This window comes from Penicillium psychrosexuale, assembly GCF_028828465.1.
Source record: "Penicillium psychrosexuale strain IBT 29551 chromosome Unknown utg000003l, whole genome shotgun sequence".
NCBI lineage: Eukaryota > Fungi > Ascomycota > Eurotiomycetes > Eurotiales > Aspergillaceae > Penicillium > Penicillium psychrosexuale.
The window spans coordinates 2,050,846-2,074,068 of record NW_026643188.1 but is presented as its reverse complement, the minus strand read 5'-3'; the positions used below and the strand labels follow the sequence as shown (position 1 = coordinate 2,074,068).

At 50.2% G+C, this 23,223-nt stretch overlaps 8 protein-coding genes across 8 annotated transcripts; 3 read left to right on the top strand and 5 right to left on the bottom strand.

The window, feature by feature from the left end:
* Window positions 1–546: 546 nt before the first annotated feature.
* N7518_004714 (WD repeat NOL10/ENP2 family protein) lies at window positions 547–2,787 on the bottom strand (the record flags this gene model as incomplete). The annotated part of the gene is made up of 2 exons (XM_057185641.1): window positions 547–2,513; window positions 2,571–2,787. The coding sequence occupies 2 exons, from the start codon at window positions 2,785–2,787 to the stop codon at window positions 547–549; spliced, it is 2,184 nt and encodes a 727-aa protein (XP_057042411.1).
* A 511-nt stretch (window positions 2,788–3,298) lies between these two features.
* N7518_004713 (uncharacterized protein) lies at window positions 3,299–7,940 on the top strand (the record flags this gene model as incomplete). Its single annotated transcript, XM_057185640.1, has 5 exons — window positions 3,299–3,340; window positions 3,396–3,681; window positions 3,740–6,550; window positions 6,598–7,248; window positions 7,303–7,940. 5 exons carry the CDS (start codon window positions 3,299–3,301, stop codon window positions 7,938–7,940), a joined length of 4,428 nt encoding a protein of 1,475 aa, XP_057042410.1.
* Window positions 7,941–8,712: 772 nt separating this feature from the next.
* Window positions 8,713–8,922, bottom strand: N7518_004712 (uncharacterized protein; the record flags this gene model as incomplete). Its single annotated transcript, XM_057185639.1, has 2 exons — window positions 8,713–8,752; window positions 8,777–8,922. 2 exons carry the CDS (start codon window positions 8,920–8,922, stop codon window positions 8,713–8,715), a joined length of 186 nt encoding a protein of 61 aa, XP_057042409.1.
* A 697-nt stretch (window positions 8,923–9,619) lies between these two features.
* N7518_004711 (RNP domain protein) lies at window positions 9,620–10,678 on the bottom strand (the record flags this gene model as incomplete). Its single annotated transcript, XM_057185638.1, has 1 exon — window positions 9,620–10,678. The coding sequence occupies one exon, from the start codon at window positions 10,676–10,678 to the stop codon at window positions 9,620–9,622; it is 1,059 nt and encodes a 352-aa protein (XP_057042408.1).
* A 1,031-nt stretch (window positions 10,679–11,709) lies between these two features.
* N7518_004710 (NADP(+)-dependent, decarboxylating phosphogluconate dehydrogenase) lies at window positions 11,710–13,692 on the top strand (the record flags this gene model as incomplete). Its single annotated transcript, XM_057185637.1, has 5 exons — window positions 11,710–11,726; window positions 12,007–12,194; window positions 12,258–12,709; window positions 12,765–13,193; window positions 13,252–13,692. 5 exons carry the CDS (start codon window positions 11,710–11,712, stop codon window positions 13,690–13,692), a joined length of 1,527 nt encoding a protein of 508 aa, XP_057042407.1.
* Window positions 13,693–14,079: 387 nt separating this feature from the next.
* N7518_004709 (uncharacterized protein) lies at window positions 14,080–14,373 on the top strand (the record flags this gene model as incomplete). The annotated part of the gene is given in 2 exon segments (XM_057185636.1): window positions 14,080–14,187; window positions 14,206–14,373. 2 exon segments carry the CDS (start codon window positions 14,080–14,082, stop codon window positions 14,371–14,373), a joined length of 276 nt encoding a protein of 91 aa, XP_057042406.1.
* A 2,481-nt stretch (window positions 14,374–16,854) lies between these two features.
* On the bottom strand, window positions 16,855–19,943 carry N7518_004708 (uncharacterized protein; the record flags this gene model as incomplete). Its single annotated transcript, XM_057185635.1, has 3 exons — window positions 16,855–19,440; window positions 19,535–19,633; window positions 19,707–19,943. 3 exons carry the CDS (start codon window positions 19,941–19,943, stop codon window positions 16,855–16,857), a joined length of 2,922 nt encoding a protein of 973 aa, XP_057042405.1.
* Window positions 19,944–20,722: 779 nt separating this feature from the next.
* On the bottom strand, window positions 20,723–21,919 carry N7518_004707 (uncharacterized protein; the record flags this gene model as incomplete). The annotated part of the gene is made up of 1 exon (XM_057185634.1): window positions 20,723–21,919. The coding sequence occupies one exon, from the start codon at window positions 21,917–21,919 to the stop codon at window positions 20,723–20,725; it is 1,197 nt and encodes a 398-aa protein (XP_057042404.1).
* Window positions 21,920–23,223: the final 1,304 nt, after the last annotated feature.

Below are 23,223 nucleotides of genomic sequence, written 5' to 3'. Positions count from 1 at the left end.
GATATACTGTTCTCTACCACAATCACGTTGGTACTCAGGGTACACACAATTTAGGAACTGCATCTACTTCTTCTTTACGAAAAACAAAGTGACAAAGATAGCTGAATATGCAAGATTGTTTTGGCATCGCTTTTGAGACATTAGATACAAAGTGGTCGTTCGAAGATATGTGCCAGAGCTTTTTCTTCTCGGGCGTCACACCAAAGCTGTCTATGACGGTGAGGCAGTGTGCAAATAAAATAGGGTATTGTTAAAATTGCCGTAGGTTCAAAGAAATGCGTCCCGGGGATCAACACAGCAGCACGTCGCACAACGCTTAATTGCATGGAAGCAATAAAGGTTGTCAATGAGCTCAGTCCTAGTGTTCGGCAGTAGTTCAGCCAGAAGCGGACAGGTGCGCCAGTAAGTAAGCCTTTAATTGCCAATAAGTGGGAGGCAAAGAGGTTAGGAGCATGATTCGTAGACCTTAGGCGAGAAAACCTGGCTGGACAAGATTGTATGGTGTCAAGGAAATGGCATAAAAAAGGCCAATAATGGCAAGACATATTATATCTTGCGGAAAGTGTTGCCCGAAGCACTGCGGCGTTCCTTGGCTCGGAACGATGTGTCGGTCTTGTCGTAGCGCACTTCGGGGGCAGCGCGCTTCGGCTTCCCGGCCGGGTTGAAGCTCATCTCTTGCTCGCCGACTACACCAACCCGTCGTGCAGGCTTTTGTTTCGACTTCATATTCTGTGCACGAGAGCCAAAGGAGCGGTCTCGGGTGGAATTGGCTTGATTCGAGGAAGATACTTGCATACGAGGCGGAGGCCGCTTCGTCCGCTTGTAGTCTGCAGAAGAAATCTTTTTGGAGACTGCTGCCTTCACGGGCTTTTCCGCTTCGTTGTCGGAATCGGAGTCGGAGCTTGAGCCAGGCACTTCGTCGATGGCTTCTTGCTCGACTGCCGTCAAGCCACGTTCCTTTCTCGAAGCTGATGGGGCAGCAGCCTGTGGAACCGTACTGGGGTTCAGCAACTGGAATTCGCGTGAAGTCTCGTCGACAGCGAAATCTTGGTCCTCGAACAGCTGGGCGAAACGGCCACCACCCAACACCTTGTCCTCGCCAGTTGCAGCAGCATCGACCATTTCCTGGTCGCCCGAGCCTTCCAATAGACGTTTGGCATGCTTGCGCTCCCTCTTCTCCTCCGCGTTCAACATCCTCTCGGCCAGTCTCCTGTTCACCTTGACAGCAACCTTCTTCTTGCCGCGGATGCGGCTCTCCCGCTCCTTATTCATAATCTCAGCCACCTTCTTCGCTCTAGGGTTTTCTGTGTCGGGGAACAACGAAGTAATAGAGTTATAAACAAAGTTCGACACTTGATAACCCTTAGAGTAAGGCACCATCTTTCCTGACTGCAAGTAAGCTGCCAAATCAATGGGATCTCCGCCTGCCTTGATGAGCTTGGCGTCCCATTTGGCGACCTCTTCACTGGGCACAAGCGTGAAACCGGGCCAGACAGAACCAGATTGAGCAGACTTGAATGCGCTGGGGTCATTTGGATCCTCGGCCATTTCTTCAACCAGGTTGTCCAAGAATGAGCACCATTTTGGCGCGGGGCCAAGCTGCGGAATGAAGAATGAGTGTTGCTGTCGGCCTTCGTTGGCTGTGAGGAGCATGCCGCTATCCTTGCACCAAGCAACAGAGTTGATATCCACAGCCGGTTCAACAGAAGTCCAAGGTTTTTGATCTTCGATGTCCCAGAGTTTGATGATGCGCTTATCGGATGAAAGCAGTTTCGGTTCGATTGTCGCAGCTTGTGTTGCAGATGACGGCTCGAGGAATTGGAGAGTGTGAATAGGGAACCCGTATCCTTGGTCCTTGACCTGGAAGGGAACGGGTGAACGCAAGTCGTAGAGGTGAATTAGACCATTAGACGAGCCGGTTCCGAGGCTCATTCCGGAGTGATTGAAATCTAGAGCTGTGATCTCTGATCGCCCATCGTGTAGTCCAACTTGTGTGGGTGTAGACAGCACACCTGCACGTCCCTTAGCTCTAGGATCCCATAGCTCAACTGTTCCCAATGAAGTTCCGAAGGCCAACAAATTGTGACTCTGCTCCGCAATAGCACCAGTGTTGACTGCTCCCGTGTTGATTCCACCTTGGAGAGTTCCGCCACCCGTGGATGTAAAATCGTCACCTCCGACGTCAACCTCAAAACTCCGCATGTATCGGCCCAACTCCAAGTTCAATCGGTATACCTCTCCCATGCCATCTTGATTAACACCGACTGCAGGAACAAGCACTTCAGTCGACTGGCGGTCGTAGACAAGGTCACGTCCATATCGGGGAAGTCTGGTAGTGTAGTGACAGCCCGAGGGAGTGTGGAACTCGAGAGATCGATCAGACTGGAGGTGGAGGGACTTGGTGTAATCGGAGGACAGTAGGATGAACGTGGTGTTGAGCGAACTAGTATGACGCGCCCACGAAAGAGATAATTGCGGAAGGTAGTGGGTGTGGATTTGTGGCTTGTAAGTTCCTGCAAATAATAGTGTTAGGTATGCGCTCTCAGGGAAAGATGGGGATTAGTACGAACCTGTGCTCATGACCCAATCTCCATCCTCACTGACTCGGATACAATGACTTGCTTCCTCAAATTCAAAGTCTTGCAGTAATTCAACTCGATTGGCATACTCGGGGTCATTTTTCAAGCTGCGCTTGCGCCGTCTAGCAAGCCATTCGGGAAGCGGGCGAGCACTGTCGGAACCCGAGATGGTATATACCGGGACCTCGGACGGGTTGGACAGCTTCATGCTGGTATATTCTGGTGTAAGGAAGGTCAAGCCAGTTATGTTGTGCTGATCTGCAACTTGTTTGCAACCTATCGGTGTCGGCGAAAGCAGACCTGCAAAAGATAAAAAAAAAAACTGCGATAAAAGCCACTGATAGCAATCACGTGACACATGGGCCTGGTGATTGGCCCGAGTGTCCCTGGCGAACGTCCCCCGGAATTACGCATCTCAACTTTCTGTTGGCTTCATGCGATAAGCCTTGTGGTTGAAAGATTTGCTGCTTCATTTGGTGCGCTGATTTAATTTGAGTGACAGTGTTTTGCCAGACCTTTTTAGTCTTTGTTGATCACTTCGTCCCGCGCAATATGGTATCAATCAGCTAATGTATTCGCTGCTTTCCGATCTCTCTGCTATGCGCTTTCACTCCTTCCCACAGACCATGCAACCTGCGATTGGAAATGACTTCCAGAGTCAGCCATCGAAATTTCTTCTATCTTTAAAAGCTTCCGGGGCTGTCCGCGACCGTTAAATTATGGACTTCCCTGGCGGCGCAAACACCAACATACATCTTATTGTGAGTATCGTAATATTTACAGTACATTCGCGTCCATGCTGACGCGTCACATCAGGATGGATTCTCCAACATCTACTGGAGAATATACACAGAAGAAGCTGGTATCACAAATAACCCACAAGAGAGCCCCGCCAATGGCTACACTATTCTCAAGCACTTGAGTCGTCTCAAAGATTTAGAGGCTCGATTGAGGGGTTTGAACTGCCTGGCCTCATGTCCAAGGCGCCTGGGGCTTTGGGTGTTTTCCCCCACTCCCGAGTTTGAGAGCCTCAAACCTTTGTATGTGAGGGGAAGTGACACAGAGTCAAATAAGATCGTCGTTGGTACCACAACTTTGAAAGGTAAGTCTCTGGCCAGCTCGTAGACTTATTCGGGGCCTTGTTAATTTTATTACAATAGTCTCTGCATTGGGAAGTGTCTCCTCGCTGGACTTAGTGAAAGGGCTGTCGTCCGACAATCAGAGTCAGAACGGTACTCAACCCGCGGTACAGCCACGGCCACATCAGAGCCAGCCTGCATCTCGACGACAAGACGGTTACAGCAGTTCAGCGGCCATTTATGCCTCCTTTGTATCTGCTGTCACCGGTTCAATTGGCCTCCAGTTGATTAGACGCCATGGTGCTCTGCCCCTCGGATCACGAACCCTTTTCACTGCCATCGAAAAGTCAGGATACGAAAGCCCCCATATCAACAATGAGAGCATCCTCTCCACTTCTTGCTTGACTACACTCAATGTCCAGCTAACTATAAGTGGAACAATAACTGTCTCCGCCCAGACTGTATCCCAAACGGGCATAACTCGACTGTGCAGTCCACGCGACGACATTTCTAAAATAACCGACGTTCAGCCTGGGATTGATCTTTGGCTATGCCCGAGCGGGACTATCGCTAGACTTGTCACGGCTAATATTGACTCGCCAACCGTTCCCTCTCTGGGCCACCCCACCCCTGGGAATCTGTCTGCGAAAAGAATACAGTGGAAATTGGATGTTGTGCAGTGGCTGCGGAATTTTGGGTTGCATGTTGACTCAATTGATGAAGAACCCTGGGTTGAAGTGGAGGTTTGGGAGCCATTTTTCGCGAGGCTTGCTGGGGAAGCATGGCGACAGAGTGATGATAGTCAATCTGCACTGCCACTGAAACGCATGCTGTGGCCAGCGAGATTTTGCTTCAGAAGGGCTAGCTCATCAAATTTCTCTTCCGATGCTCAAACTTCCCTTCTTGACGAACCTCTAGATTTTGCAGAGCAATGGTCTACAATGGCGAGCTCTCTCAAGCTAGATCATATTTCCCATATTGCTCAAAACACCCAAGACTCACAACCAAAAGACCAAGAAATGGCATCACCACCCAAGGCCGAACCCCTGGAAACCATAGAGAGTTTATCCCGAATTGCGCAATATCCTGATTTGCAAACCATGAATCTTGTCTATCCAACTCCCCCAGACGGAGCTGCAGCAGTCGGGTTGAACAATCCAAACCCTCCTGAGGCTTTTGCCGACGATTCTGACTTCGGACTACCACATGCAACGCAACGAAATTCAAGAAGAAATGTGCCAGGATCTGATATATCACCCGTTCAAAATAGTGGCGTTGGAATTGGCACTGGCCGATATGATGCAAGCGACGAAGAAGATCTCTTTGGGGAAATGAACGAAAGAGATTTTGGGTCGAAAGGTATCACCGATGCGGACTTCAGCTTTTTCGATGACCCTGATTTCGATGGCATGGAGGGTGACCCTCGTGTAGAGGATGCAGATGAAACCGTTGAAGCACCCCGTCCTCAAAACGAATCGGAGGCCGAGGCCATGATTGATGCAGAGCTCTCCCCCAATCAGTCACGGGAAATCCCAACTCATTTGGAAACACACGAGGTACACGCCTCTCCGATACACCATGAACCACCACAGTTATCTGAACGGCCCATGGCCCCCGAAGAATCAGCTCATTCGCCTATGGATCGCGCAGGTCAAACAATCAGCCCGCCCTTGAGCCCAGTAGAAGTGAAGAAGATATTGTTCCCGGGGCCCGAGGCAGACGATCGTCGACAGTCTACAGGTCACCGGGGGCAAGGGCATTACAACCCAGTGGCATTCGAAAAGAAACTTGGTGATTGGGATCGGAAGTACGGAGCAGCTGGCAAATTCTGGTTCTCCGGTGGTAACTCGTTGGACACATTAAATCAGACATCTGCCATACCCACGATTGGCATTCCTCGCCGTGACCGAAGCAACGCCAACGCACCTAGCTCAAAAGAACGTAACAAGACCAGTCTATCTCTGATTCAGTCAGAAAATGGTCTACGATCAGCCTCGGTGAGCAGTGACAGCAGCGACGATAGTATCGAGATCATGTCGGAGCATGTTCCAACGCCGGCAGCCATGCCCTCGATCCCCTCTTTGAAGCGGAAACGAGCTCCTTCAGAATCTGATATAATGTCGATTGCATCCCAAGAGAAGTCATTGCCTAGCACAGAAGCAAATCCTGCGTACACAGCCGAGAACTCTACGTTCCTCGGCAATTTTCTAGCTAATTTTTCCGATTGGACCCTTACCGGTTATTTCTCTGCTTTCCCACCTCAACAACTCCCTGTACTTCTTCGCCATGAAGGGCAATTTGAAATTGCCCAACTTCTGGTTGACCAAATCACGCAGTCCTCCCTCAACCATCCACTTGATGGGCAAATTGGTCTTTTTGATCTCGAGAGCGAGTCTTTGTCACTGCAAGCCCTCGACGACACAGCACTCTTGGGTGAGACCTCGAGAATGGACTTCAAAAAATACACGTCATTTCAGGATGAATTTGTCGCGAATCTTCCACAACAGCAACCGCCACAACATCCGGCGCTGCCCAAAGACTCCCCAAAAAGCTTCATTTCAAAGTTATCGGCGCCTCATATACGTGTGCGTCGAGGTAAAGAATACTTAGAGGCGCTTCCCCCTGCTGTATCCTTTTGGGAGACATTCGGTCTTGAGCCTGCTCATGGGCCAAAGAACATTTCTGCTTATTGTATTCACCCACCAGCTGCGTCAACTGCAGCGGATGTTTTCTTGAGGCGGTTTGGTCTTCTCTACCAAAGTTGCAGTCTTGGAACCCATACCAGAGGAGACGATTCTGTGGCATTCGAAGAGGGGCTGAAGCTATGGAAATCTGAAACATCTAGTTATGAATCTATGATGCAGGTATTGAAGAGAACATGCGAGCAGCTTGGTATGTGTTTTCTCTGATGATCATGTGCTTTACTAACAACTCCCAAGGCTCAGAGCTCTCACAATCTACGGCAACTGCTGATAACCATGTTGTCTATATTATCAACCCATTTACGCACGCTGCAGCATTAGCTGACATTTGTTCCGCCTTCTGGTACCTTTTCCAACAATTGGTAGCCGGTTCCGAACGACGACAGACTCGAATTGCCAACGAGCTTGTTCTGCAGATAATTCCCCTAGAGTTCGTGATGTCGAGCGAAACGATGGTTATACCTCCCCAGGTGGATTATCTGAATTTGGCCTTAGAAGTCTACAGTCGATGTCGCTCCAATGATGCGGAGATGAGCCCCCTGCTCTGTGCGCCACCAATGCTTTTGGCCGACGCCATTCCGAGAGCCATAAGTTTCCGACTTGCTCCTGAAAGATCCTCGCCGCTTCAAGATGGCCGAAGTCTTCACATTGCCTACTCCAAAAGCCTTGATCAACGCTGGATATCGGTGGCATGGTCTGATTTGCCAGGCTCTATTCAAAGAACCATGTCTTACTGTCTGCGGTATCGTCAGTCGGGTGGTACCAGACCTGTTTCCGAAGTAAGGAATGAGATTTGGGCTACGACGAAACACATTATGGAGAAATTCCAAGCACGATGGAAAGTTCAGCTAGCGACTACCGAGCCCATGGAAACCGAGGAGGTTGAAGGTACTGCTTCTTATTTTCTTTGATATCGAGGACAAATCGCTAACACATTCACAGCCTGGGCTAGTCTCGCAGACCAGCACAACAAGTCAAAGCCTGGGTCATTGGAATTGACCATTCTGGCTGTCAACACTGTTCCTGACCTGATCCTTGAGCCACCGGTTCCACCCGTATCGATGGCGATGCTAAATATACTGTCTTCGTCTACCCCCGTGTCGACTCCTAATCCAAATGCCAGCGTTGCATCCCCCGAACAATCAGGCAATGCAGCCACGCCAACCAGCGCCGGTCCCGCTGCCTACAGTGCCCCCACGCCAACGGATATGTCACTTGAGAACGATTCAGAAGCTGTCCTCACTGATATCTGCGACGATTCCTGGCTAGCCATCCTATCACACCGACTCAACAGCTCTCCACACCTCACCGAATTCCGACCCGCCCTATCCAGCGGGTATCTCCTTCGCCGCAAGGGCACTACTGATGCGGACGGTGTATTTGCTACATCCGTTAATCTCATTTATTCCCCACGTCCTCCTGTATCTCACGATAACGTCCTTAAAGATACCTTAAGCATGTACCGGGACCTGGGCTGTCTTGCCCGGGCCAAGGGCATATGCAGTGTACAAAACAACACACTGCCTTGGCATGTCGCCACAGCTCTTCGCGCGCAAGAGCTTTTGAGTTATGTTTTTTGAGCGAGATGATATCTTATTACTGGGGCGTTATGGTTGCTCTATCTACTTGGGATCTCATGTATGTTACAGCTTTTTCGGTGATGGGATGTTTTATTACCTAGTTTGGGTAGATATGTATACCCTGGGAGGCAGTGCATTTGAATTCCCCTTCTTTATTGTATATGGTTGTCTAAGTATCGAGAAGTCGGAATCATACTTCTCACAATATCGATGGACATATCTTTACATCTACGATCTGTATCCTTGGAACACTACCTAGGCATTCCCTTCTTATACGGCTTTGAAAAGATGTGAGAGATAGATCGATGTTGTTCCGAAATTTTGTCAGGTTAGGATATTTTCAAACTGTCAATGGAAATATGCACCATGGGTTTCAACAAAGCGAAGAATGTGCATCAAATGAAGTCCTCGTCAAATACATCCAAGAAAAGAAAAGGACTCAGCAAAAGACCTCTAACTCTGCAATAAAAAGCCAAAAAACCAAAAAACCAAAAAAGAAAAAACACCGAAAGCAACGTATGTACTGATTGCTTCCAATCGCTAACAATTGTACAAAAAAAGGCGTGTTCCAACGTAGAAGACTCGTAACGCAGCTCGTCATCGTGGGTGGTAGTATTGAATGCCAACAGAAAGGGTATCGTATCGCAGATAAGGTCGTAGTCGTAGATGTTTGTGTGTGATCGTGATGGTATGTATATGTGCGTATTCCGAAAAAGAAAAGAGGCAATTAATGCCTGTAAAAGCGAGACCAAGAGAGGCCCGAGGCCGAGCGTCAAGGGTGTATATGTTGTAGTGCTTGCTGCTGCATGCTGCTGCATGCTACCCTGCTTTATCACCCATCCGCACTCTCTGCATCGGTCTCCTTCTTCTTGGAGAAGAAGGAGACGTGGCTTTGTACAGCCCAGATGGCGAATCCAGCGATTGCGAGGAGGAGGAAGAGTATGATGATGATAATCGCGATGGTGATGTTGCGCTGGACCATCTTGGGTGGTAGAGAGGTATATTATTTGGCGAGATGTGTAGAGAGCTTCGATCGTTGCTTGTCAATCCAGTAGGAGGATAGGTAAAAATAAAACAAGACGTGGAGTTCAAGGTGGTAGGCCGTGTACAGGTGGGCAGCAATGCGTTGGGTGGGATTTGTATACGGAAGTATACAGCCTCGTCCGGCTGGTTCTTGCAACACACAACGGAGGAAAATGGAAAATTATAGATCAGAAGAATGTGAGAAAGGAGATATGGAGAAGATGGGGTCAGCTGGAATGTGAATTGGTTTTAAACAGGGCTTTTTTTTTCCCCAGCCATGTGCTTTTAGAGGGGCTGGGGAACTCAATGTCAATGTACTAACCACATACTGTGGTTAGGTACCCAAGATAATCCGTATATTGTGTGGATATTATGCGCAGGCTAGAAATAATTGAGAAAAGCACTCTGTTCAGGTTCTCAATGAGATATCCCTAGTACCTTGGGAGGACAAGTCCAGCGCAATAAGATGAGAATGGCAAGTCTAGGGCCAAGGCCACAAATATATTCACGTGACTCAGCCCCCTTTACTCGAGCACGAAATTGATTTGATATTTCGGATTTTTTTCAGTAATAGTACATATGGCAACAAGAAAGGATCGTAAGTCTTGCCATGAAAATGTACTATCGTTCTTCACGTAAACGGCGTATCCATATAATTAACCCAGAATCTTCAATCCTCCCTTCGTTTTGGCTGGCTTTTTGATACCGTCCTGCTTCACTTTTCCACCTGCGCCACCGGCGTTGTCTCCCTTAGGACCCTTGCCCTTGCCTTGTTTCTTTCCATGCTTTCCATGCTTGGGGGCCGAAGTTGGGCGAACCTCGGTTACGGCTCGGCGCAGTAGGATTGGGTGCGAACCAATGTACTTTCCGTGCATTTCTCGTGCCGCTTTGAAGTAGTCGTCACTTCCACTGAAACTGACAAACCCATAGCCTAAGCTCTTCTGGGTTCGTTTCTCTCGGACGACACGGGCTTTCTGGACCGATGTGTAGGATGCGAATGCCTTCAGTAGGGACTCATCCGTCACTTCACCTGCGAGGTTACCCACAAAAAGTCGGAAATGTGCCGGGTCCCACTCCAATAGGGTCGAGTCGGTCCATGTTTGACCACCACCAGAGCGAATAACTGTTTTTTGTGACTCGGCCTGCTGGGCAGGAGTGCCAGCGCCGAGGGTTGGGGTTCCGGCTCCCGTGTTCACGCCTGAACCCTGCTGGTTGCCTTGGTTCTTGGGGTCATCGGTGGGCCTATTGTAGGCGCTCTGCCACTGCGCGATTTGAGCTTCAGTCTCTGCGTCAAATCCGGGGGCGTTGCCGCCCTGTGAAAACCCTGTGTTGGGCGTAGATCCGAACGGGTTCGTAATATGTGGGACGGTCGGGCCGTATGTGTTTTCAGCGTATTGAGGTTGTCCATAGTAGGAAGGCCCACTTTGGTATGTCTGAGGTTGTTGATATTGATTGACGTAGGTGTTGACGGGGGTTGCGTATCCAGCAGAGACTGGCGGATTCGCGACCGGGTAGTTGTTGGCGCGACGCGGTTGACTGGAGGCTACCGCGCGCGGCTGAAACGCCGTAAAGGCGTTGTAGCCCGTTGGTCGAGGTCTACCACCATAGCCTGCAGGATTGGCGGTGGGAGGTTGCGCGGCATTGGAGGATGGAGGTGGGCGGGGCGGAAGTGACGAGGGAGTCTGTTTGAGACCTGGAGGAGGCGGAAGGGACATGATGAATGGGATATTCAAATAGGGGGGAGAGAGAAATGAGATGCGAGAGATTGAGAGACGAGAATGCTAGATGCGAAGTAGCAACTGCAACGTACCTTCAGGGCCTGACTGACCGTCACGCTTGAGATAGGCACCCGAAAGATGAGCACTTGCAAGAGGTGAAAGGTTCCGCGGTTTATAATCACTGTAAGTGGCCTGAAGGACTATAGAAATGCGCGTCGTCAAATATTAGGCGGGATGGCAACGCTTAATGAAAAATCCGAGAGATGAGAAATGACTTCTCTGTCTATGCGCTGGCCAGGCCGTCTGCGATGGCTGTGTCACATGATTCAACCAAGCTTTCCTGACTCAGCCATGACATAAGCCCCAGCAGCCCTCGTGCTGAGTCATTGCCGTTGCGGGCGCTGTAACCCCCACTCTAGTCCCAAAGCGGCCTAGCCCATGCGCAGCCGGTTATGAACTCATCGGCAAGTGATTTCTCCGTCGCAACCAGAACAGTTCACCGATGCGTGGAAAAGGGTGGGATGTGAGGTGTGGATGGTTTAGGTGAGTGACATGGGGATTCGGCTGAGTTCCTGCTACTTCATCATCTGCCTGATACCCTACTATACACATTACTATGTTATATAACATTCTTCAGTTCAAAGCTACCCCTCCATGCCCCGCTCTTGCAGAGTAAAAGCTACAATGCCATGTACTATAGAGCTGTGTAAACCGGAAATCCAACAGAGGATGTACGTAGCATATAGGGAATTGAAACCGGGTCGGATAATGCTTTCCAAATTGTCGCAGAACCCGAGTGGGTTGACACCGGACGACTCTGCTCCTGTACTTAGTACTTGGCGCTACACCGGAGACAGTAAGAACCACGCTGGTACACGGTACCCCCGGTATGTCCCACAGGATGACGGAAGACTTGCTCCGTCAGCCGAGCTACTTCTTCTTCTTCCCCTCCTCTCTCTCTTCATCTTCCTCTCTTCTCTAGATTCACCGTTTTTTTTAATCAATATCATATCTCACATATAATCGTCATGGCTGACCAAGCTGTGTAAGTCATCTGTCTTTCCTCCCCATTTCACCAATTCCAGCCCAGCGGTTACACCTCCCGACGGATAACAGAGCGCATGGATCTTCAATGCTGCTCAGACATCATGCAACAGCTCTATCTGGAAAACCCAATCCCTATAGGTGCTCGCGCAAGATGATACCAATGGAGCTACTGCGAATCTGATCTTTTTTTCAGAAGAGCACGGCTTTCCTTTCTCTTTTGCTCCTGTTGTCATTTTTTTACCCATCTGTTGACAAGAGACATTGTTCGCTGACGATAGCGCCCGTCTCGCCGGCATCAATGTCGGTGCTCCGGCGCACTTTGCTCCTAGTGCTGACTTCGGCCTCATCGGTCTGGCCGTTATGGGCCAGAACCTCATCCTGAACGTTGCTGATCACGGCTTCACCGTCTGCGCTTTCAACCGCACCGTCTCCAAGGTTGACCACTTCTTGGCGAACGAGGCTAAGGGTAAGCGATATAGAGAATAACAGGTTGCAATGGCCGTTGCAAAAAATGCTCACTACAAAACAGGCAAGTCCATCATTGGTGCTCACTCCATCAAAGAGTTCTGCGCCAAGCTCAAGCGCCCCCGCCGTATCATGCTCCTCGTCATGGCTGGCAAGCCCGTCGATGACTTCATCGAGGCCCTTTTGCCTTTCCTCGAGAAGGGTGATATCATCATTGACGGTGGTAACTCCCACTTCCCCGACAGCAACCGCCGCACTCAATACCTCAACGGCAAGGGCATCAGCTTCGTCGGCAGCGGTGTCTCCGGTGGTGAGGAGGGTGCCCGTTACGGACCCTCTCTCATGCCCGGTGGTAACGAGGCCGCTTGGCCCCACATTAAGGACATTTTCCAGAGCATCGCTGCCAAGAGCGACGGCGAGGCCTGCTGCGACTGGGTCGGTGACGAGGGTTCCGGTCACTACGTTAAGATGGTCCACAACGGTATTGAGTACGGTGATATGCAGCTGATCTGCGAGGTAAGGCTACCTTCAAGCTGCAAGATATTCTCGAGCAATCACTGACGTCATCTAGGCCTACGATATCCTGAAGCGCGGTGTCGGTCTCTCCTCCAAGGAGATTGGTGATGTTTTCGCCAAGTGGAACAGCGGTGTTCTCGACTCTTTCCTGGTCGAGATCACCCGTGATATCCTCTACTACAACGACAACGATGGCACTCCCCTCGTTGACAAGATCCTCGACAAGGCTGGCCAGAAGGGTACCGGCAAGTGGACCGCCATCAACGCTCTGGACCTCGGCATGCCCGTTACCCTGATCGGTGAGGCCGTCTTCTCCCGCTGCCTTAGTGCTCTCAAGGACGAGCGTGGCCGTGCCAGCACCATCCTGAGCGGTCCTACACCCAAGTTCGAGGGTGACAAGCAGGCTTTCATCGACGACCTTGAGCAGGCCCTGTACGCTTCCAAGATTATCTCCTACGCCCAGGGCTTCATGCTCATCCAGAACGTAAGTCTTTTTTATCCGCTACTGATAGTCAGTTTTCTAACCCTCGTCCCCAATATAGGCTGCCAAGGAGTACAAGTGGAAGCTGAACAAGCCTTCCATTGCCCTCATGTGGCGCGGTGGCTGCATCATCCGCTCCGTCTTCCTTAAGGATATTACCAAGGCCTACCGCAGCAACCCCGACCTTGAGAACCTGCTGTTCGACGACTTCTTCAACAAGGCCATTAACAACGCCCAGACTGGCTGGCGTCACGTGATCAGCAAGACCGCTTTGTGGGGTATCCCCGCTCCGGCCTTCTCCACTGCGCTCGCCTTTTACGACGGTTACCGCTCCAAGAACTTGCCCGCCAACCTGCTCCAGGCCCAGCGTGACTACTTCGGTGCCCACACTTTCCGCATCAAGCCCGAGGATGCCAACGAGACCTTCCCCGAGGGCAAGGATATCCACGTTAACTGGACCGGCCGTGGTGGTGACGTGTCGGCCTCGACCTACATCGCATAAGCGTGTTAAGTTGAGGTATACTAGCAGGGTAAAAAAATTGGATGTTCAATGTATTTAGATGTCTCCATGGAATGCCCATGATCCGTAACGAAGTCACTTGTTTTTCCTTTTCATATCTCTCAGCTACATATGATTTAAGTGAGCCTCTACTTAGCACAGGCTAATACAAGGTATGAAGTGTGCGTTCAAACTAACATGAGACCTCACCTTTTTGACCTTACCAGCGAACACGCTCAGTCAACTCCCGAGAATGTAATATTTTGAGTGGACTCGCAAGTCCTATTACCTACTTCGTCATCAACATCGCTCCCGACGCCGACGTCACTTGCCAGCGAGCAGATCATGGTTTAAAATGAAAAGAAACCCAGAAGGTGATGGTTTATTTGTATGAACAAGGTCAATCCTCTCGAGAAAATCCGTATCGGCGATCCTTCAACGGCGGGCTCCGGGGGTCTCCTGGACTCCGCTTCTGTAGGGGAAGGCGCGCCCGAATCGGTAATCACAGTCCCATAGAGCTCCTACCGCACCTTGCTGAAGTGTGCAGTATCAGATGGGCAATATCTGCCCGAGCACCATGCTGAGCAGCTAGCTGCCAGATGTCTTCCCGCTGCAGCTGTTTCGAGGGACTCGTTGGATGAGATGATTGTCTGTCCATTCAAAGATGATATTGCGCTGTGGTAGTGAGTTCCTCTTTGACAGAGGATCAGGGTCTCTTCTGTCAGCGTCAGATAATCTGATTTGGACTGGATGGAAATAGGAAACTCCATGTTTTGGCAAGAAGCTATTGTAGCTTTCTTATGGTGAAAGTCAAGGGTGATCCCTTCAGGGCCAAGGACGTCTATGCCGATTAAAAGCTTGGTCTGCGTCGGTCACCAGCTCTGAGCGTATATATAGATAAGATATCATACACGGCCTTGTTATCCCTCATATTGTTAACGGGCTGACCTAGGTATGTATGTATTAGTCGTTGTCAGACTGAAAGCTAGGGGAAGATAATCATCATGTATTCTCTGCCGGTTGCCGGGAGCTAACTAGTTAACGTAATTCACATGCGAGCCGCCACCACAAGCGACCCGCCATCTCCAAAACACATAGTAAATGTGATAAATTACAACCTGATATCTCAACAACGGTGGTCTATAAGAGGTCTTTCTTATAGCTCGATACTTCTTAGGTGATATCTAGCCGCTTTACTAAGTTTAGATAAGTTTTATGACTTTGTGGTCGTGATATACATATTTCAAGATATTTCAAGCTCAAGGCAATGTAATTTTCGAAACCATAATAAAGTAGAGGTTTGATTACCTTAATATTAAGATGCTGAGCTTAAGATCCTTATCGATCGCTATCTAAGAATAATTAGATCAGGGTATAACATTGTTGTTGAGATACACAGGTTGTCAAATATGGTGTTTACTATGTGTTTTGGAGATGGCGGGTCGCTTGTGGTGGCGGCTCGCATGTGAATTACGTTATCTAGGGGATGCTGACTCAGCATAAGGCTGAGCCAGCCGAGGGCTACAGTCGTATACCTCACACAAAACATTCAGACGTGCGCTACCGATGTGAGATTGCAGCGGGCTGATACTCTAGTGAGGGCCGACTGAATAGGAATCTGGTGAGCTGGATGTCGGGTGATATCGAGGAAGTGAGAATAACTTCACAAGTCGATGCGGGCAAGATTATGTGCATGGGACACAGCGACATACTGGTCGAACAATCTCCGCAATGCCCAGTAAAAGAAATTCAATGCGCTATAGGGCCGCAGTGCAGACAACAATCATCCAGATGAGATTGCTGACCACGTTGTTCATCACTCGACCACCCTTCTCTTCTCTTCAGCCAGGCGGACGAGTTTCGCCACTGGGGACTCGACCCCCTCCTCTCGAATCACCATTGCAGCTAAAAGAGAGGTCAAAATAAGGTCAAAATAAGGTCAAAATAGGATCAAGCTGAGGTCAAACTTACTGGACAGAGCCAAAAGCAAGAAAGAGCAATAAATGGTTCTATCAAACATTTTGTTGATATGCGAATGATTGTTCTTAACTATGTTAAGACGCTCAGAGAGCCAAGGAGGGAAAGAGAAGAAGAGTTGATTCTCTACAAACAAGTAATGGAGCTGCTTATATAGCTGTGACGCGTATTAAATAGGCAAATAGGGCATTCCACAGACTACCTACGTACAGGGAGGCGATGGTTTATACGGAAGGTACGAGCTTACAATGTGATGTCAGAGCTTGGGTGCATTTACATATAGCAATCCATTTGCAACTATACGTGCCGGATTTTTCCTAGGGCTTCCTATAACTAGGATCTGGCATAAACTTAACCCTTTGTAGAGAATGGTTTAAATAGTAGAACCAACCCGAATGGAGTGTGGAAGTAGTTAAGCCATTTCTCGGCCACCTACTTCGTACTAAATTTGACGGTGTCAAAGAGCAGTCGGTTTCTCCACTAGCATGCGTAGCATCGGAAAGATGGATATCCAAGCCTGCTCTGAAATACGGCGGGCTCGGATATATCGCAAAGAATAAGTATGTAGCCCCCTGAAAGTGCTTAGTCGTTCCCTGTGATATTTTGCCGTTGTAGTCACAATCATTTCTCTCTTGCACGAATCCAAAGTGTTTCAATTTTTTTTTAATAGATAATATAACTCTACCAAGTAAAAACCACCAACATCATCAAATAGATCAAGAATCATATAGTCGTAAGGAGAAAAAGCGGCCCCCCAAGAAACCATCAAGTCGTATCAATCATGTAGAGAGGGGATATGTCAAATAAGCAAAGCAATCCCGGAACTTCAGAAGCGAAGTGAAGTGAAAGCAAAAATAGGAGTCAGAGAAGAAAGAAGAAGTAGAAGAAAAACGACAAATAAACAAGAAAAAAAACGCCCGAAACAAAACCGAACAATAACGAGACCCAATCTCTATGCACATCGCAGTAATCAATCTGTGATTGGAGTATTCAATCTATGAAATCAGCCAATCGCGCAAGTAGGAAATGGTTTAAAAGGAAATCAAACGTCAAAAATTGAATGGAGGCCCAATTGCCTGTATAAGATGATGTTGAGAGGAGGTGGGGAAGAGTAAGAGACCTAGGAGGTTAAGATAGAACAGAAAACCAAAATAAAGCATCATTAGAATGCCAATGTATACTCATACTTCAAGACCAAACATGGAAGCCCGGGAGCCCTGCTCCCCGTCTGCCACTTCCGCGCCGGGACCCAGCAGCCGATTCAGCTCCACCGTGGTTCCCGTGCCGAACTTCATCAAGGCTGCGCCGCGAGACACCGAAGTCGCTCATCGCGAAGAGCAGCGGCTCATCGTCTTCGGGCGCTTGTCCGGAAAGCGTCCGAACCGCGCCTGGCCGCTGCCCAGAACCACGACGGATCTCTAACGTGGAGTTGCCGCTGGTGCTTCCGCTGGCATTTCCATCACGGTCCTGGTCGCGCTCCGCCAGATGCGGGGCGGGATTGGCACCCCGGGCAAGGCTGCTGGATGCTGAGCTGACGGAATGTCCGCCCGAGTAGCCGCGGCCGCGGGAGCTGGCGAACCGGGGTTGGTAGACATGGGGGTTGGACGAGGCTGAGGCGCTGGTTGGTCCAGACATCTGTCCGCGGAGGGATGCACTGTCCCGATACGGACCCGCTGCAGAGCGGGATGGACCGCTTCGACCCTCGGCCGGTGATTGTTGGCTCTTCAGGGACTCAGCGTGCTGTTGGGCGGCAGCTAGGGTGGCGTGAGAGGGCTCATCGGCCCCCAGACTGAGGCTGCGCATGCCGAATGGGAATATTTCATCATCGTCGCTGGTAACGACTGGCCGGCGCACGGCTGCGGAGCTCGAGCGGCGGTAGGCAGGGTCGAAAATCCGCGGCGATGTTGGAATATCAATAGCACCTGCAGTAGAAGAAGCTCCTCGCGTATTTTCTGTGCTGGAATGTTCTTCGAGGGGCGGGTCGTGGTGTGAGCGAGGGATTCTTGCACGGTGGTCGGTTTCAATGTCATCAGCAACGCTGTTCGAGCTTAGACGAGATCGTATAGCAGGAGTGTGGGGAGTGTGGGGGGATATGGGTTTCCCTGGAGAAGAAGCTGTGGAGACGGAGGTGCCCGCAACCATCGGTGGGACCCCTGACAATTGCTTGCTCGAAGAAAGAGAAGAGCGATGCATGTGCATAGACTGTGACATTGAGTCGGACAAAGCGGCATTTGAATCTCGCATACCGCGGAAGCGAGCAAGAGCTACTGCGGTGGGGTTGGCCTGCCTAGGACCAGGTTGAAGAGATGCAGTGGATGAATTCATCAGATCCTTTTTCGAATCAAGCATCTTCAAAAAGTCGGAGATATTCTCGTCATCTGCGTGAATAGACTCCGCACTCGTGCCCGTAGCTTCCGTAAGTAGGCCGGACCCGGGCTGTGCATTAGATGATGTCGCACTCGCTCGGCCACTGGAGTTGTCGTCTTCCAGTCTGTTTGTCCCTACGGAAAGGCGGCCTCGTCGGTGGCTAAAGGAGCTGCTGTAACGGGATATGGGAGCAGGTTTGGGGGATGCGGAATTAGAGGATGATATAGCTTGTTCAGATGCGATGGTTATAGGTCTGCGCGCTGAAGCGGCGGAAGAAAGGGGCGGCATGACGCGGGAATCGGCAGATGTACCTGTGGGGATGCGTGACGTGTTGCGGGGAGACATTCCCAGGGGAGAATCTGCTAAAGCCGGGGAAGCAGACAGAGGGGGAGCTTTGAAGGGTTGGAATGAGACGGAGGGACGACGTGGGAAACTTGACCCTCCACTTTCACCAGCAATCTGCGCAGCACGTCCTGAAGGAAGGACTTTGGCAGAAGGGAGGAGTCTCTTAGGTGACTCTGTTGGTGAAGGAGACCCCGCGCCCGAATCTCTCATTGCACGGAGTGCTGATATAGGACTTGCACCTGTTGTTGGGCCAACCTGATGAAAGGTGGAGAGACTGCCGTATGCACGTGTGCAATCTGGGCTCTCAACGGCCCTTCTCTCCACTGGCACAGAACCGACTTCGGGATTTGGGCGGTTGACATCATCTGAAGGCAACGACGGACGAAAGATCTCGTCGTCAGCACCCATGAACCGCGAGCTCAGTAGCGCTTCTGAGTCGTCAACACGGAAATCGCAGTTCGTCCGATACGTGACTTGAACTGAGAAGGGACCTGCGGGCGACTCCGTGACCCCAAATCCGTACGTGTCCACCACTTTTTCGCTTCCCTCGCTCAACGGGGCTGTCAAATGATCCAGTGGGAGGTTATCACGAGCAGCGCTCCCATCTACCACACGATACTTGATCTGGAGGGCCGGACTCTGTCGCAACTTTTTGTTGCGTCTAGAGAATCTCCATGCAGGCAAGAACTTGGAGTAGGTGAACAAGGAACGGAAGAGCACAATGCTTTTCTTATACACAGTCGGCAAGATAGAGCCCAAATCTGCCGGAGGCCTGCTGGAGCACTCTCCCAATTCGATTCTCCACCGCTCCAAGATAATCTCGTCATTTTCCGATTGGTATGGCTTTGCACGGGCACCCTGAAGCGCCGCAAGCGACTCACGCACATCCCAACGCTTCCCATTCTCGTCAATAATCACCAGACTTTGATTATTTGTGAGGCCCTTTGTGTCTAAGTATGTTTCGATAACGAGAGGTGGTGGTCGGTTGTCCGTTGCATCGCATGTTCTCCAAGGTCGCAGGGGTTCCCGAAGGACATCTGTATCATCTAACTCGACGTTGAACTGGAGGGAAACAGACAGAGTTAGCGCCTGCCACTTTCATGTGCCTCAATATCCCAAAAAGCATCGCGAATCCGACCATAGCTTGGAAACATACCCAGCGGTTGACTCTAGGAGAATCGGAGCCCTTGTTAAAGGAGGGAGGCAGTGCAACTCGTGAATGTAGGATAATCAAAGCGGCTTTTGTGTGATAGTTCTGTTGAAAAGGAGATTAGCCGTCAATTAGCTATCCTGATAAGCCATGAGAGGGGCGATCTGAATGACGATACCGATATTATCTGGTTTAGCCGGGTCAAGGCCTCCTTGCCCAATGCCGCATTCCTCCCCTGCTCGGACGGTTGAGGTCCCGGCTCTATCCCCAGCCCCCTGGCATAATTAGACCCCATATCGACCGTTGGGGAGCTCGGGGAGGTTTCCTGTTCTCTGCGGACGTCCCGAGCTGTCGGTCTGGGTGGAAGGTTTGGCGGCGGAGACGGCACTGCCGATGATCGGGGATGTTGATGCATAGTGGGCTTCTAGTTGCGACACCGTGGTTAGCGACCATCGACATGCATGCGAACAAGAGGTAAGAACGGCATTACCGGAGAGTGCTGGATATGAGTGTTATCACCGCCGGAATCTGTTATCAGGAACGCAATCGGGCAGCGATGGATCCAAGACTGAGGGCCATGCTAACAGAGAAGAGAATGATAATCTTCTAAGGATGTTCCTGGATCTGAGACGCTAAATGATTCACAATGAGACAATGGGCGCCTAGCATGTGGTCTGGGGTTGACTCCGGCCTGGGACCTTCGGGGCAGGTCTAGAGCTTCTCCGCACGGGCAAATGCAGTTGGATAAAATCACCGTGAGGGGTGTAGAGAAGCGAGAGAAATATGATAAAGTCCGTAAGAAAAGAATGAGAAATCAGGTGGATGCGGAGAAAGAGAGAGAGAAGGGGTGTGATAATGAAGATAGTTCGTCTGTGACGCACATCCGGTGACTCGACAGGTCTCGAGTGTCCTAGTCAGCCTAGAACGCCACACAGATGATGCAAACACGGGGGGTTTGCTGCCTATCTTCTTGATAAACTAGGCTCCTGTTCTCCTTTCACTTGTATAACTCCCTTTTACCTAGAAACAGGCTGTTGGACAAGCCGGGTTCTCATGCACGGTCGCAAGGATCGCCGTACCCGGGGCAAGGTCCCCTGGAACCGATAAGCGCTTGATCACGACTTACAAGGCGTGATATCAAGATGTTCTACTTGCAGGCTACAGACAGCCAGGTATGGGCAGCGGATGGATCCTTTATATCTGAGTACTTTGACATCTTCCATGACCACCGCTGGCATAAGTAGTAAACTTGACGTTTGCACTCCAGTTACACCAGGAATTGACCATAGTCTTGGCATCGGCATAAGGAATGACTTCGTCGTCTGTGGCGTGGTACACAAAGGTTGGCGCCGCCGGGGTCTCGTCCTCGTTGGCAGCCATGGTGTTCTGCTTTAGCACCGACTGGGCGATCGGGTCGAAGATAAAATTTTCGCCTAGAGTTTGGAAGCTAGTGTCGAAGATTGACCGCTCGAAGAACGCCGCGATATCCGCAGTGGCGCATTCGGAAACTGCGGCGTCGAGTATCTGTTGGCCTTCAGCCGTTATGATCTCGCTGATGAAAGGGCCCAGCGAAGCACCGTAGGCGCTTGGCTTTATGAGACCAGCAATAGCTGGGGGGAGTAAGCCACTGAAGGCTGTGTTGTCAAGCTGATACATTGTGCCAGTGACGTTCGCGGGAGTTCCACCCTGCGCCCAGCCCTTGATGTTCAGCTCTGATGCGTAGAGGGGTTGCAGAGAGGCTGCCCATCCGGTAGCAATGGCACCACCTGAATAGCCTATGCCGACAACCATAGGGTCATCAGTAAGACTCAACGTCTTGAAGCTCTTCGCGGCACGGATACCATCCAATACACCCATACCTGCGAGGCGACCAGGTCCAAAGGCAGCCTCGGGTCCCTCATAGTCGGGAGAAGCGACGGTGTAACCAAGAGCAAGGTAGATATCAATGATCAATAGCTCGACTGAAGCAATCAAACTGTCCTGTGGTGAACCAAGCTGGTAGGTGTAGCTAGGCTGACATTTCGTCGCAGAGCTATCGTAGGCCGTGGCGAAGGAAACGAAACGATCAAGCTTAGCGTCCTTCGGCTTAAACACCGTGGTAACTGTTGCAATAGCCGAGCCATTGATTGCAGTCGTGCGGTAAAGCAGCTGGTAGGCTTCCACGTCAACCGGGACGAGGCCAAAGAACGCGGCAGTGATGTTGCGTTGGCTCAGGATTGTCCCAGGCGCCTCGGATGCGAAGCCAGCAGGTGGCTGGTAGAACGGATCAGTGTCGGGATCCTGAACCGTGCTGCGAGGGACTTGAGGCGCCGGCAGGGCTGAGGCAATTGAAGTGAATACCACCAGGCCAACCAGGGCTAGGCGCACCATGAGCGCAAGGGACAATGCCATTTTCCTGCTCTATATAAGGGATTCAAGGCTGTTATGCTACATGATAGAGCGGGACGATTCTCATATTATATACTTGAACAACTTCTAAGAATGTGATTGATATAGATTACCGAGGCCGGTGAATAGTGCGACGATCATCACCTGGTTCATGGCGACGGGGGATACTCCGTGCATAAACCATTCGGAGCAATACATGGTCTGTCTGATGCCCTGCAGACTCCCTGATATGAGGTTGGTTTGATATCTTTCACCTACAGAAGCGTGAACACATTTAGCAGGTCGATATGCAAATAGACTTATCGATAGACTCACCTCTTTACCTTCCTTTTCCCTCAACATCTAAATAGAAGTTGGGGCCTAACAAAATTTCAAACTCGTGGAGGATCGGCGCCAAAACCCCGCACAAAGTTTCTTTTTGTTCCCGTCTAGGGGGCATGGATATCCATATCCGAGGCTGATTATTGAGACATTTGTATCGGAGAAAGCCTCTTCTGCGACAGATACGTTGTGAATACGTCTCGAGCCAGAGTAAGCACGTTTAGCTCCATATCCCGCATCCGTATATATCCAACTAGTTGTGCATGAGGGCTCTACCCCGGCATTGTCTTAGCGTTACCCCTCAAGATGCGGAGGATATCTTGCAAAAAGCAGGCTCTTGCATAAGATGCTGACGCTAACTTTGTATTGGCGCTTCACATGAAAGGACTTGGGTTGCACTCTTCAGCTTCATTCGTGTCGAGACAAAATTCCAGAGATGTTCGGAGGCAGATGACACTTCCCCTTTTGGTAAGGGTGGAGCTTAATCAGAATTGAGGTTTGGAATAGGATACAAGACCGATTGGTAGAAGCAGAAAGAAGAGAGGGGAGGGGAGCATATGTTGTAAGTGATATAGGGATCTAGTTTATGATATGCACGTGGACATACAACATCCTATAGTTATACCCGGGTGAGATCGAGTCCATGGTCAATAGCGGCGGACACGCTCAACTTTTTTTTATGTTTTAAAGGCATATGGTCTTTGGTTTGGTATGGCTTCTATTCTTTTCAGCCTTCGGTCAATATTTTCTAGCTTTATTTATTCACCAAATCCCAGAATAATGGATAAGCTGTGGGATGCGCTAGTTTAGCCCCACAATTGATCATCCCGAGCAGCTTCTAAACTGCTGCAGACCTTAGGCTTACGCGCTGTCTAACTAAGCTCTTGTGGGTTTACTCTTGTAATCTCGCCGGGATTCAGGACTTTGACTAAGTTTGCCACTTAGTTTTAGAGTGAAGACCCACCCGTACTCCGTATAGCGGAGGG